This window comes from Puma concolor, chromosome E2 (genome assembly GCF_028749965.1).
Source record: "Puma concolor isolate L17-30 chromosome E2, mPumCon1.1.hap2, whole genome shotgun sequence".
NCBI classification, from domain to species: domain Eukaryota; kingdom Metazoa; phylum Chordata; class Mammalia; order Carnivora; family Felidae; genus Puma; species Puma concolor.
The window spans coordinates 47,385,414-47,400,899 of NC_141681.1; the positions used below are offsets into that span (position 1 = coordinate 47,385,414).

Here is a 15,486-nt window from a genome sequence, read left to right on the forward strand (position 1 = left end):
CGCGTCGGGCTCTGTGCTGACAGCTCAGAGCCTGGAGCCTGTTTCAGATTCTGTGTCTCCCTCTCTCTGACCCTCCCCCATTCATGCTCTGTCTCTCTCTGTCTCAAAAATAAATAAATGTTAAAAAAAAAATTAAAAAAAAAATAACTCTTCCAGTTAATTCCCAAATGATGTTAGACTCTCCCAATGACTCTATGTCGTTCCAGTGACCTCCAAATGACTCCAGAACCTGACAGCTCTCTTCCAATGACCCAGACCCTCCCAATGACCCCCCAAATTATCTTGGATTCTCCCAATGATTCCATGCTTTTAACCGCTTTTCAGTGATCCCAGCATCTCCCAGTGATCTTCTAATTACTCCATGATCCCCCAGTGACCATAATTCCTCAATATCCCCAGTTATTTCAAAGGTCTCTCAATAACTCAGTCTTTTCCCAATGATCCCAAGCTCTGTAAAGAGCTTCCCAGTGTCCATTCAGTGGTGATTAGGGTTATCTCATAGTTACACCAGATTTTCCGTGATTTCCGGATGACCTTCTTGGTCTCCCAGAAACCTTCCAGTATCCCCAAACATTCTATTGAGCCAAGGTCTATTCCAGTGGATCTTTCTATGACCTTGCATTAACTCCCAATGAACCCACACTTTCCTTTTTTTTTTTTGTTTTAATGTTTATTTATTTTTGAGAGAGAGAGAGCACAAGTGGGGAGGGGCATAGAGACAGAGAGAGAGAGAGAGAGAGAGAGAGAGGGAGACAGAGTCCAAAGCAGGCTCCAGGCTCTGAGCTGTCAGCACAGAGCCTGACGCAGGGCTCGAACTCACAAGCTGTGAGATCATGACCCAAGCTGAAGTTGGATGTTCAACTGACTGAGCCACCCAGGTGCCCCCTCCTTTTTTGATTTTCCACTGATTCTCGTTGACCTCAGACCTTCTCTTTGACTTTAAATGACCTCCGTGACTCCATGGCTGCCCGGTGATCTTTCCCAGAACTTTCCACAGATCCCAGGATTGCTCCCTTACCCCCACTGAGCACAGATTCTCCTTGTAATCTGCCTCACCAGTGACCCCACTCTCCCACTCAGGGTACGGTTCCTTCTTGGTGGCCGCCATGGCGAATTCAAGTTCCTCCCTCCACCTGGCTATGCCCCATGCCATGAAGCTGTGCTCCCTCGAGAGCGACTTCATCTGGAGCCCATCAAGGAGTATCGGCGGGAGGGGCCTCGAGGGCCCCACCTGGTGGGCCCCAGCCGCTGCCTCTCACACACTGACTTTGTGCCCTGCCCTGTGGACACTGTCCAGGTACTGCCTGCCCTGCAAGGGTTTCCTGGTGAGACAAACTCCCTTAGGAGTCAGGGAGGTGGGGAGCTGATTTGGAAGCTGGGAATCTTGTTGTTTAACAACAGATTGGGAAGCTGGGGCAGAGTGGAGGCAAAGAACTCTAGGAAGACAGAATCCCACTTTCTGGGGGTCCTCACTATAGCCCCCTAAAGAAAGGACAATTATTAAAGTTTTTGGTTTTTTTTTTTTTTTTTTTTTGAGAGAGAGCATGAGAGCATGTGCACACACACCAGGGAGGGTCAGAGAGAGTCCTGAGCAAGCTCTGTGTCCACAGCACAGAGCCCCATGTGGGGTTCAATCTCACAAACCGTGAGAACCATGACCTGAGCTGAAATCAAGAGTTGGATGCTCACCCGCCTGAGCCAACCAGGCGCCCCAAGAAAAGACTATTATTGCCCCTGATTTATAGATGAGGAAAGTGAGACCCAGAGGAGTTAAGCAACCTATATAAGCCACACAGCTGATTTGAACCCATGTGCGGATTCCAAAGTTTGAGATCTTTTCCACTAGTCTGTTGGCATCCCTTCCATCTGGGCCTTCCCACTCCTCCTGTCCCAACTTGAACTCCCCACCCCCCCCAAACATGTCCCTATTGGAGGCCACATAAGTTGTGTTCAAGAGCCTGACCACGAGGGTCTGATTTTCTGTGTGTTACCGTACGTATGTGGCTTTACTTCTCTGTGCCTCACTTTCCTCATCTGTGAGGAAAGGGGGATAACAACAGAACCTACCTTGTCTCACAGTTGTGGAGGTCAGATGAATTAATATCTGTGAAGCGCTCAGCACGGTCCTGAGTAAATAGGAAGGACTCAATACAGTTAGTGTTATCAGTAGCAATAGTGATATTATTTCATGGTGAACTAGCCATCCCCTGTAGCCAGGACAGAGCCTGGGCCCCCTTCTGGATGTCTCCCTCCTGCTCCCCCAGCTTCTCAGCCTCATGGGCTGTCCACTTAGCCTCCTGGACATCCCTCCCACCCCCTCTGCTTCCCCCCATGGCCTGCCCTGGTCCGAACCATCATTATCTCTTGTCTGTAGAACACTAACAACATAAATATTTATTATGCACCCACTGTGCGCCAGGCACTTACATAAACTACGTAGGATTGAGTAGTTATCTGGATTATATCACTGAATCCTTATGAGGTAAGTATTGTTCTGATCCTCATCGTACAAAGAAGGAAAGAGACTCACCCGTTCATTCAGCAACCACTTTCCAAGCATCTCCTCTGAGCCTGGCTGTGGGATGGGCTGGGGAAGTGGTGGAAACTGAGGCAGCCCCAGGCCCTGTCTTCATGGAACAACCAGTCCAAAGGGGGAGAGAGTCCCAATTCCTAGATAATTCCTTAATTCCATGATTCGAAGTCCTTACTCAGTTGGACTGAGTGTCAACCCTGGAGTCAGGTGATGCTGATGAGGAGCAGGGCTCAGAATAGCAGGGAAAATCTGGGGGAACCGTCCAGGGCTCATACGTGTCTTTGGGGAGAGGGGTCATGGTGCAGCCTGGAAGGAACACAGGGATCTCACGAACGTTCCCTGCCCCCAGATCGTCCTGCCTCCCCATCTGGAACGCATTCGGGAGAAGCTGGCAGAGAACATCCATGAACTCTGGGCGCTGACTCGCATCGAGCAGGGCTGGACCTATGGCCCGGTGAGGGGCCGCCTGCAGCATGAGGGACTCAGGCTAGACTTGCCATTGGGGGAGTGAGCAGGGAGGGGCCAGTGGTTGGGGGAAGGGACTTTAGGGCACCAGGGCGTCCTTGGGGTTCTTGTGGCAGAACTAAGGGCAGGAGGTCAGGGGCCACAGTCTGGGAGTGTTGGGGGGAGGGAAGGGACCCTGAAAGTTGACACTGGGGTTTCTCCAGGTTCGGGATGACAATAAGAGGCTGCACCCGTGTCTTGTGGACTTCCACAGCCTACCAGAGCCCGAGAGGAATTACAACCTGCAGATGTCGGGGGAGACGCTCAAGTGAGGGGGGGGGGCGCAGGGAGCAGGGGCCTGGGACCGACTGCTGGTGAGGAGGAGGGCAAGGAGAGACAGGGATTGTGAAGCAGAGACAGACAGCTAGAGAGACTAGAGAGCTAGTCAGTAAGAGAGAGAGAGAGACGTGGAATCAGGGAAAGAAGTAAGTGGACAGGAAAAGATGGGCACCGTCAAAGAGATACAGAGACAAAGAAGCAACGCCAGACAGGAGCCAGAGAGACAGAGACTGAGACAGAGGGATGGGGACAGACACCCAGAAAGTCAGAGCAAGAGATGTGAGAAACCGACAAGGGCGGGGGAGGAGGGAAGCCGGGCTGGGGGAGGGGAGGCCAGGGGCAGGAAGGCTATGTGAGGTGACACTGCCCTCCCACCCCGCCCCAGGACTCTGCTGGCACTGGGCTGCCATGTGGGCATGGCGGATGAGAAGGCGGAGGACAACCTCAAGAAGACCAAACTCCCCAAGACGTGAGTGCCGGTGGCCCGTGTCCCTCTGGGGAACAGAGCTTGGTGGGGGCTGGGGATGACGTGATAAGGGCTGGGCAGTTGAGGGGTCTTGTATGAGGCTGAGGTCAGAGACAAAGCGTCATAGGTTAGGGTGAAGGTCATAGGACAAGGTGTCAGGGCCTGGAGTCAGTGGTGAGTGTCCTGAGGAAGTGTCAGGATTATGGAGGCAGGAGTCCCAGAGGGACAGTGGGTGTGAGTCAGGACCCAAGGTCAAGGTCTGCCATGGAATCAGGGAAAATGAGAGAACAGAGGTAATTTCTCCAAGTCAGAGTCAAGGAGTCAATAGAAAGAGGTGAGAAGCTGTTGGAGTCATAAGTGAGGGACCCTAAAATTATAGGTGAGAGGTCCTTGGGGATAGAGGTCAGCGTTCAGAGGTCAAGGACTCTAAAGCCAGGAATTTGAAGTGATAGAGTTCTGAGGTCAGCGGTAAGAAACCTCAGAGTTAGAAGTGAGAGGTCAGAGTTCCAGGGTTGAAGAGGAGGCTGCCAAAATCACAATGCAGGGGTCAGAGAGGCCAGAGGTCAGTGACATGAAAGCCCTTGCTAGGCTCACAGGATCCTGGGTAAAGAAGCCAAGTATCTCAAAGCTTATTCAACAGAGTCATAGAAGCCTGATGTCAGAGATCAAAGGTCAGCAATTCCAAAACTCAGAGCTCAGGAACATGGAATCCTGGAGCAAGGGTCAGAAGTCAGAGATCCCACTGAGCAGAGCCCAGAGGTGGAGGTGAGGGTCTCATCTCACCAAGCCCTGCCACACCCACAGGTACATGATGAGCAATGGGTACAAGCCAGCGCCACTAGACCTGAGCCACGTGCGGCTGACACCGGCGCAGATGACACTGGTGGACCGGCTGGCAGAGAATGGGCACAACGTGTGGGCACGAGACCGTGTGGCCCAGGGCTGGAGCTACAGCGCTGTGCAGGACATCCCAGCGCGCCGAAACCCTCGCCTCGTGCCCTATCGGCTGCTGGACGAGGCCACCAAGCGCAGCAACCGGGACAGCCTCTGCCAGGCCGTGCGCACCCTGCTGGGCTATGGCTACAACATTGAGCCGCCTGACCAGGAGCCCAGTGAGTGCAGACCTCAGGTCCCTGACCCTGACTCCTACCGTGATGCGGACCTCGTCCCTTGACCCTTGATTTCTGACCTGACTCAGCCCCTGAATGGGCTACATCTACCACATTGAGCCTTTCTGTACTCCATAACCGTGACCCTTACTCTGACCCCGACCTGAACCCAATCTTGACCACTGACCTTCATCATACACAAGCCCTGCCTGGGCTATGGCTATAACACTGAGCTGCCAGGTCAGGAGCCCAGTGAGCACTATCCCTAATCCCTGACTCCAATTCCTGACCCCCAACACTGACTCCTAACCTCTAACCTCTGGACCATAGTTTCAACATGACCCAGCTTCAACATGACCCAGCTTCAACATGACCCAGCCAAGAGCTCAGAGAGCTTCTAACCCCTACCCTTACCCTGACCCCTGACCTATCCCAATCCCAACCTCAACCACCCATCCTGGCTGTGGTCCCCAACTCCAATTTCTCTCCCCTCCTAGAGCCTGACTCTGACACTCTCTCCCTGATCTGGCTCTAGATGCTTAAATCTAAACATCGACCCTAATCTTGACCCTTAACCCTAGACCATGACAGTGACAGACCCGACTTTCTGTCTCTGTCAGCATCTCTTCTCTCAGGGCTCTGACTGCTAAGAAGAGGGGGTGGGGGAGGAGTCTCACTGAGTAGGTCCTTTCCACCTCTGGCTAGTCTGAGATTCACCAGTTCTTCTCCTATAACACCAAGAAATCGTCCCTCTTCCCCCAGCCCCCCGAGTCCCTTACCTTCTCTGGTGTCTCCCACCAACCTCTCAGTGCCTTGGGATCCACTCCCCACCCAGTCTCTGACTCTGCTTGGCCCCTGACTCTGTAGGTCAGGTGGAGAGCCAGTCTCGTTGGGATCGGGTGCGCATCTTCCGGGCAGAGAAATCCTACACGGTGCAGAGCGGCCGCTGGTACTTTGAGTTCGAGGCAGTCACCACCGGTGAGATGCGAGTGGGCTGGGCGAGGCCTGAGCTGCGGCCTGACGTGGAGCTGGGAGCTGACGAGCTGGCCTATGTCTTCAATGGGCACCGCGTGGGTACTCCCTGGGCTCCCTTCTGCCAGGCCCTGTGGTCCCTCCGCACAGCTCATACACTCCAGCCCTGCCTCTGTCTGTGCCCCACTGTCCACTCATCCCTGATCTGCCTTACCACTCGTCCATCTGTTCATCCATCCCTCTCTGTCCATGCACATATCTATCCATCATCCATCTTTCCATCCAACCATCCGTCTATTCATCCATCCACCTATCCACAAATCCGACTACCCTCCCATCTACTCATCTGCCCAAATAACCACTTACCCATCCACATTTCCATCCGTTTATTCATTTTTTTGTTAGTTTAGCCATTCACTTATTTAAGCAATTTGTGATTTCACTTATCGATCAAATCATTTGCATGCATCCATCCACTCATCCATTTATCCACCTGTCCACCTATCTATCCATCCATCTACCCACCCACTCATCCATCTATCTGTCTATAATTTCTTCCTTCCTTGTATCAACCAATGTAGAGTAAGCTTCCATTCCATTCTTCCATCTGGCCGTGCACCCTACTTCTCATCCATCCATCTCGTTATCCATTTACCTATTCTGGGGGCATATAGGTATATGTGGGTCTGTAGAGGGGACATTGGTAGGTTCACTTTTCCCTTCCATCCCTCTCACTTACCACGGCCCTGAACCCCCGACTACCACTTTGGTGGTCTGCATAACCCTAGCACCAGCCATGGAAAGAGTAAACGCAGGCAGAGGGATGGGATACAGAGATCAGTGAGAAGGGAAAGCATGAAAACCTATCCTTTACATTCCAAAGATCATGGATGCAAATATGGGAAAAGATGGGAACCCTGTGGGGGTGACCCCTTGTCTGTCCCACATGTCTTGAACCCAGTGCCTTGCATGTGTATCTTTACGTGTCTCTCCTTGCTTCTGCATGTCTCCATTTCTCTGTGTCTCTCTCACCCCACATCTTCCCCTCACCTCCTCACAGGGCCAGCGCTGGCACTTGGGCAGTGAACCGTTTGGGCGTCCCTGGCAGTCAGGCGATGTCGTGGGCTGCATGATCGACCTCACAGAGAACACCATTATCTTCACCCTCAATGGCGAGGTCCTGATGTCCGATTCAGGCTCTGAAACGGCCTTCCGGGAGATTGAGGTTGGGGATGGTAAGGGCTGGCCTCGTGGCCCCTTTCTGGTTTTCTTTCATCTGACCCTACCCTGCATCCCTAGTCTCCCCCTTTCCATCCTTTCCTTCCACAGTGCCTCCTCCCCTCCTGCTCCCACCCTGCCCACCTATCCTCACCCCTGCCCATCCATCCCCTCCCACCAGGCTTCCTGCCTGTCTGCAGCTTGGGACCTGGTCAGGTGGGTCACCTGAACCTGGGCCAGGATGTGAGCTCCCTGCGGTTCTTTGCCATCTGTGGCCTCCAGGAAGGCTTTGAGCCATTCGCCATCAACATGCAGCGCCCGGTCACCACCTGGTTCAGCAAAAGCCTTCCCCAATTTGAGGCTGTACCCCTTGAGCACCCCCACTATGAGGTGAGGACTGACCCCACTCAATACCCTCTGATCTGCTTCCAAACCTCGTTCTTCCCACAATTCTCTTCCCCAAGTGTCTCCTTTTCTTCTGTGTTAGCCCACAAACCATGTAGAAGGGCATGTTGGGACAAGGTAGCTCCCAGGGCTACCTTGTCAGGTATAACCTCAGCAAACTACAACCTGTCTGAGCTCCAGGGGCCTTGCCTATAAAATAGGGGGAGGACGGGCCGCCTGGGTGGCGCAGTCGGTTAAGCGTCCGACTTCAGCCAGGTCACGATCTCGCGGTCCGTGAGTTCGAGCCCCGCGTCGGGCTCTGGGCTGATGGCTCGGAGCCTGGAGCCTGTTTCCGATTCTGTGTCTCCCTCTCTCTCTGCCCCTCGCCCGTTCATGCTCTGTCTCTCTCTGTCCCAAAAATAAATAAACGTTGAAAAAAAAAATTAAAAAAAAAATAAAATAAAATAAAATGGGAGGGGAAAAAAGAAGAGCTGGATTAATCCCGTCCCCCCCCCTTCTGAATCATTTAAATACATTGGAGACATCATGCCTCTTTTTTTTTTTTTTTAATGTAAACTCTATGCCCAGCGTGGGGCTTGAACTCAGGACCCTAAGCTCAAGAGTTGCCCACTCTACCAACAGAGCCAGCCAGTCGCCCCCATGATGGTTCTTTATCCCTAAACATTTCAATATGCATTTCTTCAGAACAGGCTATGCTCTTACAGAACTGCAATTACAGAAGTCAGGTCATGAAAATCAGGAAATTTAACACCAATACGTACTATTACTTAATTCATAATCTGTATTCAAATTTTAGTAATTGTGGTGATTAAAAAAATTTTTTTCATACAGAATCAAATCCAGGATTACATGTTGCATTGAGTTGTTATGTCTCTTTATTCTTTTAATAATTATTTTTTAAAATTTTTTTGAGGGGGGGAGAGAGAAAACATGAACATGAGCAGGGGAAGGGCAGAGTGAGAGGGAGAGAGAGAATCTTAAGCAGGCTCCCTACTGGGCATGGAGCCAGATGCAGGACCCGATTTCGTGACCAATTGTGAGATCATGACCCGAGCTAAAATCAAGAGTTGGATGTTCAACCAACTGAGCTACCCACACTCTCCTCTTTATTCTTTAATGTAGAACGTTCCTGAGTCTGTCTTTGTCTTTCATGACATTAACATTTTTGGAGAGTACACACCAGTTATTTTGCAGAATAGCTCTCATTTTGGTTTGCTGAATGTCGCCACATGATTAGGTACAAGTTACACCTATTTGGCAGAAATACCAAGACATCGTGTCCTGCCTGATGGAGAATATCGGGAGGCACATAATGTCATTATGTCTTATTACCAATTACATTAATTTTGACTGTTTGATTTAGGTGGAGTCTCTCAGATTTCTCCACCATAAATTACTTTTTTCTCTTTGTAATTAATCAATAATTTGTGGGGAGGCATTTTGCAACTAGGTGAGAACGGATGGGTTTAAAGCAGGGGAATGTCCAGTTTGGATGTGACTTTTGGAAAGGTCTCCATTGAGAATGGATTGTAGGGGACAATAGCAGAGGCAGAAAGACCAGAGCCAGAGGAGGGAGAGGCTGGTGGAACAGATGTGGACCTCCTAATTCCTGCTACTGCCAGATGTGTTCTCAACCCAAAGAACAGAATGCTAGACAGCCATGAGAATGAATAGACTAACCTACACACAACCATCCGGGTGAATCTCACAGACATAATCCTGAGAGAAAGAGGCCAGGCACAGGGTGCCTGGGTGGCTCAGTCAGTTAAGCGTCAGGACACTTGATTTAGGCTCAGGTCATGATCTCATGGTTCGAGTGATTGGGCCCTGCATCTGAGCTGACAGGGCAGAGCCTGCTTGGGATTCTCTCTCTCTCTCCTTCTCTCTCTGCCTGCATCCCCCTCCCCCATCTCAGCAATAAATAAATAAACATTTTAAAAAATTTAAAAAGGAAAGGAGCCAGACACAAAACACATCTTGTGGGATCCCATTCGTAGAAAGTTCAAGAACAGGCAGAGCTAATTTATGGTGTGCTAAATCAGGAGGATGTTACCGTGAAAGAATACCTCCGAAGTTTAGTTACTTTGCACACAAATCACAGGAGGGAGATGGTCAGTAGACTCTTGCCCAAGAGCAAAACAGGGTCTATAAGAGATGGGAGAGAGTAGAGAAAAAGACCCTGCAGACATTCTGAGAACAGCAAATCTTGGCCACAGTTTCTGGGTAAAATTTGTTGACTGGCAGAAAGGGAGCACAGAGGTCTTGGTATTTGGTCTTTGAAGAGAGACATCAAAGAGTGGGAACCACTCCAGTTGTTTATGGAGTCTCCAGAAAACCTTGGAGAGCCTGTCTTTGGAACGTAGAGGCCAGGCACCTGCTCTCTGTCAGCTCCTGCCTCTTGTTTAAGCCAGGCTGGTACATTTCTCTCATCAGAATCCCTCACTGCCTTTGAGAGAGTGGTGTCTAAGTGGGCACCAAGAGGGCTCCTGAGGGACTTGGTCAATTTTGTTTCTCCATCTGGGTGCTGGGCACACAGGTGGGGCCACTCTATAACCTCGTCATGTTGTGCATTATGACACGCCCCCTTTCCTTAATGTTGTGTCTCCATATACAGAAAGTTTAGCAAAAGTTCATCTGGGGAGCCTTTACAAAACTCTGCCCCTTCTGGCCTGCTCTCCCTGAGACTCTCCCCAAGAGACCAGGAGGGCAGGGCCTTTGTCCTGTTCACTGATGTGTTCCTGGCACTTGGAACAGTGCCTGGCACACAGTAGGCTCTCAGTAAGTACTTGTGGAATGGATGGATGGGTGGATGACTTAGTCTGGAGTGAGACGCACAGGTAGGTCCTGGAAACTCCCAAAGTGATTCCAGTGGATTCCAGTGTCTGACCAGGGCTGCCACTGTACAGGTGCCTAGACAGAGATTGGCAGAGGGCTGAACGCACCCCGCAGCCAAGCTGTGTGTCCCACAGGGAGCGCATCCACCCAGAGGAGCGAGTCTGGCTGATTCTCACACAGGTGCTCTAAGGCCTAACGGTGGCTCTGTGAGTACCAGGTTTTGGACCCGTGGCCTAGCCTGCCTGCCTGGCTCAGTCTTCCTGCTTCCCTTCAGGTGGCCCGCGTGGATGGCACTGTGGATACACCGCCCTGCCTGCGCCTGAGCCACCGCACCTGGGGCTCCCAGAACAGTCTCGTGGAGATGCTCTTTCTCCGGCTCAGCCTTCCGGTCCAGTTCCACCAGCACTTCCGCTGCACGGCTGGGGCCACGCCCCTGGCGCCCCCAGGCCTGCAGCCCCCCGCCGAGGATGAGGTCAGAGCGGCAGAACCCGACCCGGACTATGAAAACCTGCGCCGCTCAGCGGGGCGCTGGGGCGAGGCTGAGGGGGCCAAAGAAGGAACTGCCAAGGAGGGGGCACCCGGGGGCAACGCCCAGGCTGGGGCAGAGGCCCCGCCCGCCAGGGTGGAGAACGAGAAGGATGCTACCACAGAGAAGAACAAGAAGAGAGGGTGAGTCAAGGGTGGGGCCAGGGTGGGGTTTGGGACCCCCAATTAGGTAACCTCGGTAACTTGAGGACCCCATGTATCCCAGAGTGGCCCCATATATGTTAAAAGGAGTCAGAACACTGAGGGAGACTATCATGCCTCAAGTGAACCCCATTATTTTCCTGGGATGCCCTCATTTCCTTGAGAATGTAAAATCAGAGTACCCCACTACATCTATGGAGAACTCCACTATCCTTGGGGGTACCTAATGGGCCTCAAAGCATTTCACCCAATGGACTTCATTATCCATGGACACTGTAGTGGACAGACACTAAAATATCATGGGAGAGTTGATGGTACCCCAGGGTATCCCAGTGAACACCACTGGTCTTCTAGCTTGGGGTCACTTCTCTGTCTCAAATGTGCCCCCAAAAAGCTAACTTCAAAGGAGACTCTCAAAAGGCATTAAACCTGATTTGAAGCAAATGTGTTTTCCTCTACTAGGCAGTGGTTTTCTTTTTTTTTTTTTAATTTTTTTTTCAACGTTTATTTATTTTTGGGACAGAGAGAGACAGAGCATGAACGGGGGAGGTGCAGAGAGAGAGGGAGACACAGAATCGGAAACAGGCTCCAGGCTCTGAGCTATCAGCCCAGAGCCCGATGCGGGGCTCGAACTCACAGACCGCGAGATCGTGACCTGGCTGAAGTCGGACGCTTAACCGACTGCGCCACCCAGGCGCCCCTAGGCAGTGGTTTTCAATGGGATGTAGTTCTGTGTCTCTTGGCGGGTGTTTGGACGTGATGGACGATGCTGGTCATCACGGTTCGTTGAGGTGGTGGTACTGCTCCAGGAATCCTACATGCCTGCAGTGTATAAGACAGTACCACACAATGAAGAATTGTCCTTTCCCAAATGCCTTTAGCACCCATATGAGAAATGCGGACTTGGGGAACCACTGTATGCCCCAAAGGGAACCACCATGTTCCCAGAGGCACTTTTAAATTTGGGTGACTGGGTATCAGTAAGCACAGAGCACAGCATCTCCAGAATGGATTATGCTGACACTGTTGGGAGTTTTATCCTTCAAGAGGTGAGGTCTTGGGCATTAGAAATGGGATGTATTTAGGATAGACGTGGGGGCCATGAATGTTGTGGTGAAGAGGCCTGGGGGGACTGGGCTTGAAAGCTGGCTCTCACGGTAGCCTTTCCTCATCACCAGGTTCTTATTCAAGGCCAAGAAGGCTGCCATGATGACCCAACCGCCAGCCACTCCCACTCTGCCTCGACTCCCTCGAGAGGTGGTGCCTGCCGACAACCGTGATGACCCCGAGATCATCCTCAATACCACCACGGTGTGAACCCGGGGCCCTTAACTCCGAGACCCCTCAGATTTCCAAATTTTATGCTGCCATCTCTAGTAATTTCCCTTCCTGGGGACACCCTGATATATACTGAAGTCCACGAAATAGAGCACACACTGATTTAATCCCTTGAACCCCTGAATCCGTATAGCTAGGGGGTCTAAAAATTGCAGGGAACACCATGAAGCTATAAGGCACACTGATAAAACTCCCAGGGATCCCAGAATCCAGAGTATATAGCAATGTAGGCTTGGGACCTCAATATTTGGGTTCACCCATATAAACTCGATACCCCCAAATTTAATAGCTACTCTAGTATATTCCTGGGAAGCAAAATTGACAATTATCTCAATAAAGTTTAGGGATTTCCCAAATCTGGAATGTTTTCTGAGACAGGTAGCTTCGTGGTTAGGATTATGGGCTACCTGGGTGCCAAGTGGGCAAGTCACCTCAACTGCTCTCTATGCCTTCTCCTTTATGGAAGCTTTATGGTTCTCCCATCAGTAAAATGAGGATAAAAGTTGTACCCACTTGATGGTGATTATAAAAGTTAAGTAAATTAACTTGTGAACTGTTTGTTAACTATTATTTATCAGTAACTTTGCGATTTGGAGAGGGACCCAAATTTGGGGGTATCACAAATAGTCCCAGAGGATTCCCGAGTCTAAAGATATATCAGTAGACACAGAAACAGGGACATAGACCCAGGGGGTCTCAAAACCAGTAATTTATTGTTGAACTCCCAGAGGACACTGCAAATCCAGAGAGGCCAACTTAGAGTCCCAGGGAAGCCCTGTGTCACCCGCCTTCCAGACTGACCATTGATCCCCCTTTGCCTCTCTAGTACTATTACTCCGTGAGGGTCTTCGCTGGCCAGGAGCCCAGCTGTGTGTGGGTGGGCTGGGTCACCCCCGACTACCATCAACACGACATGAACTTCGACCTCAGCAAGGTCCGGGCAGTGACGGTGACCATGGGGGACGAACAAGGCAACGTCCACAGCAGGTGCCCAGGAGGGGTGGGGACAGTGGGAAGTGAGAGGTCAGTGCTGGGCACCTGGCTCGGCAGCTTCCCTCCCCCTCTTCTTCTCCTCTTCTCTTCCTGTTGACTTTCCAACAATGGCTCCTGCTCTTGGTTTCTTCTCCTCTTCTTTTTCCATTTGTTCTTTTCCATTTTCTCTTCCTTCTTCATCTCACCCTCCCCTTTCTACATTTCCTCCTTTCTCTGTTCTCTCTTCCTGCTCTCCTTCCCTCTCTTCCTCCCAGAACCCCCAGCCAACTTCTAAGAACCTTCACTCTGAGGGGCTCGGGGTTTCGGCATCAGGTGCAGGTGGTGGGGGTTTAGGTATGGAGCTCTGAGGTCATGGTGTCTTGGGAGTTTGGGGAAGGAAGTGTCCAGAGTCCATGCACTGACCACTCCTGTTTCCTCCAGCCTCAAGTGCAGCAACTGCTACATGGTGTGGGGCGGGGACTTCGTGAGCTCGGGGCAGCACGGCCGGATCAGCCACACGGACCTTGTCATTGGCTGCCTCGTGGACTTGGCCACTGGCCTGATGACATTTACTGCCAATGGCAAAGAAAGCAACACCTTTTTCCAGGTGAGCCCGGCCCTCAGCAACTTAGCAACAGTGTTCTCATGTCCCACTACACTGGGATGGCCCTTCCAGACCCCCTCTGAGGACAGATCCCAGAGAGACAGGACAAAAACAGCTCCTAGTCTGCCCTCAGGACAGGCCAGACCTGGGTAGTTCCGGGGGGACCACCTAGTTAACCTTGCATTGAACTGACACCCAGAACGGAGGAGACAGCCTTGACCCTGGAGAGTGGTCCATAGTCCTTCTTAGGCCAGGTGACATCAATTGCCAACCTTTCACCAGTCAAGGAACACCCTAGGATGAATCCTAAGGTAGTCTTTTCCTTTTCAACATTTTATGATGAAAGATCTCAAACGTACAACGAAATTAAAAGAATCGTACTTTGAACACCCACATACCCACTACCAAGATACTACCATCTACACTGGCTTTATGACATATTTATCCACCTATCCACCCATTAATCCATCTAACTTGGATTCTGTAAAACTTTATTTTATTTTTATTCTTTAAACTTTACTTATTTTGAGAGATCAAGCAAGCAGGGGAGGGGCAGAGAGAGAGGGAGAGAGAGAATCCCAAGCAGGTTCCATGATGTCAGCCCAGAGCCCGATGCGGGGTTCAATCTCACAAACCGTGTGAGATCACGACCCCAGCCGAAATCAAGAATCGGATGCTTAACCGACTGAGCCACCCAGGCGCCCCTAAAACTTTATTTCAAATGGAGAATTTTCGAAAACATGCAAAAATAGAATAGCGTACTGAACCTCCATGTCCCCACTAGCCAGCTTCAACGAATACGCACTCACAGCCAATCTCGTGTCGTCTTTAGCCTCCACACCCCCCTCACTGCCATACACTCTGGATGGTTTTGAAGGAGTCCCCAGATATCTTTTCATCTCTTTTCAGTATGTATCTCTAAAAAAATAAGGATTCTTTTAAAAAGCATGACCACAATACCACTTGGATCTAAAAAACAAACACAAACAAATCCAATAATTCCTAATTAATTAACCAAATATCCAGTCCATGTTCCCATTTCCCCGGTTGTCTCAAAACTGTCTTTTTCCCATTTGTTCATTTGAACTGGAATCCAAATAAGGTCTTCTATTTTAATTGGTTGCTAGACCCCTCGAGTCTCCTGTGTAGATTTCCCTTCCAGCTCTGTCTCTCTTCGAAATGTGTTTGCTGAAGAAACCAGGCTGTCTGTCCTGTAAAGCTTTGCTTCTCAAAGTATGGTCCCTGGACCAGCCGGGTCTGCCTCACCTGGGGGCTCATTAGAGATGCAGACTGTCAGGGCACCTTGGGTGGCTCAGTTGGTTAAGCGGCTGGCCCTTGGTTTCAGCTCAGGTCATGATCTCACGGTTTCGTGAGTTCAAGCCCCGCATCGGGCTCTGCACTGGCAATGCAGAGCCTGCTTGGGATTCTCTCTCTCTCTCCCTCTCTCTCTCTCTCTGTCTCTGCCCCTCCCCCCTCAAAATAAATAATAAAACTTAAAACATTTTTTTAAAAATGCGGAATCTCAGGCTTCCCCCCAGACTTGCCCAATGAGAATGCCAAACTT

At 50.8% G+C, this 15,486-nt stretch overlaps 1 protein-coding gene across 4 annotated transcripts in view; it reads left to right on the forward strand.

Moving 5' to 3' along the window:
• Window positions 1-15,486, forward strand: part of RYR1 (ryanodine receptor 1) — a 117,391-nt gene that overhangs the window by 20,978 nt on the left and 80,927 nt on the right. For all 4 annotated transcript variants that reach the window (XM_086689675.1, XM_086689677.1, XM_086689676.1 and 1 more), the window contains exons 20-31: window positions 1,081-1,297; window positions 2,883-2,987; window positions 3,202-3,305; window positions 3,702-3,785; window positions 4,587-4,894; window positions 5,759-5,961; window positions 6,924-7,098; window positions 7,263-7,471; window positions 10,596-10,990; window positions 12,187-12,319; window positions 13,173-13,333; window positions 13,760-13,925. In XM_086689675.1, the coding sequence (XP_086545801.1) occupies window positions 1,081-1,297; window positions 2,883-2,987; window positions 3,202-3,305; window positions 3,702-3,785; window positions 4,587-4,894; window positions 5,759-5,961; window positions 6,924-7,098; window positions 7,263-7,471; window positions 10,596-10,990; window positions 12,187-12,319; window positions 13,173-13,333; window positions 13,760-13,925 (2,260 nt within the window). The remainder of the gene's footprint in view (window positions 1-1,080; window positions 1,298-2,882; window positions 2,988-3,201; window positions 3,306-3,701; window positions 3,786-4,586; window positions 4,895-5,758; window positions 5,962-6,923; window positions 7,099-7,262; window positions 7,472-10,595; window positions 10,991-12,186; window positions 12,320-13,172; window positions 13,334-13,759; window positions 13,926-15,486) is intronic.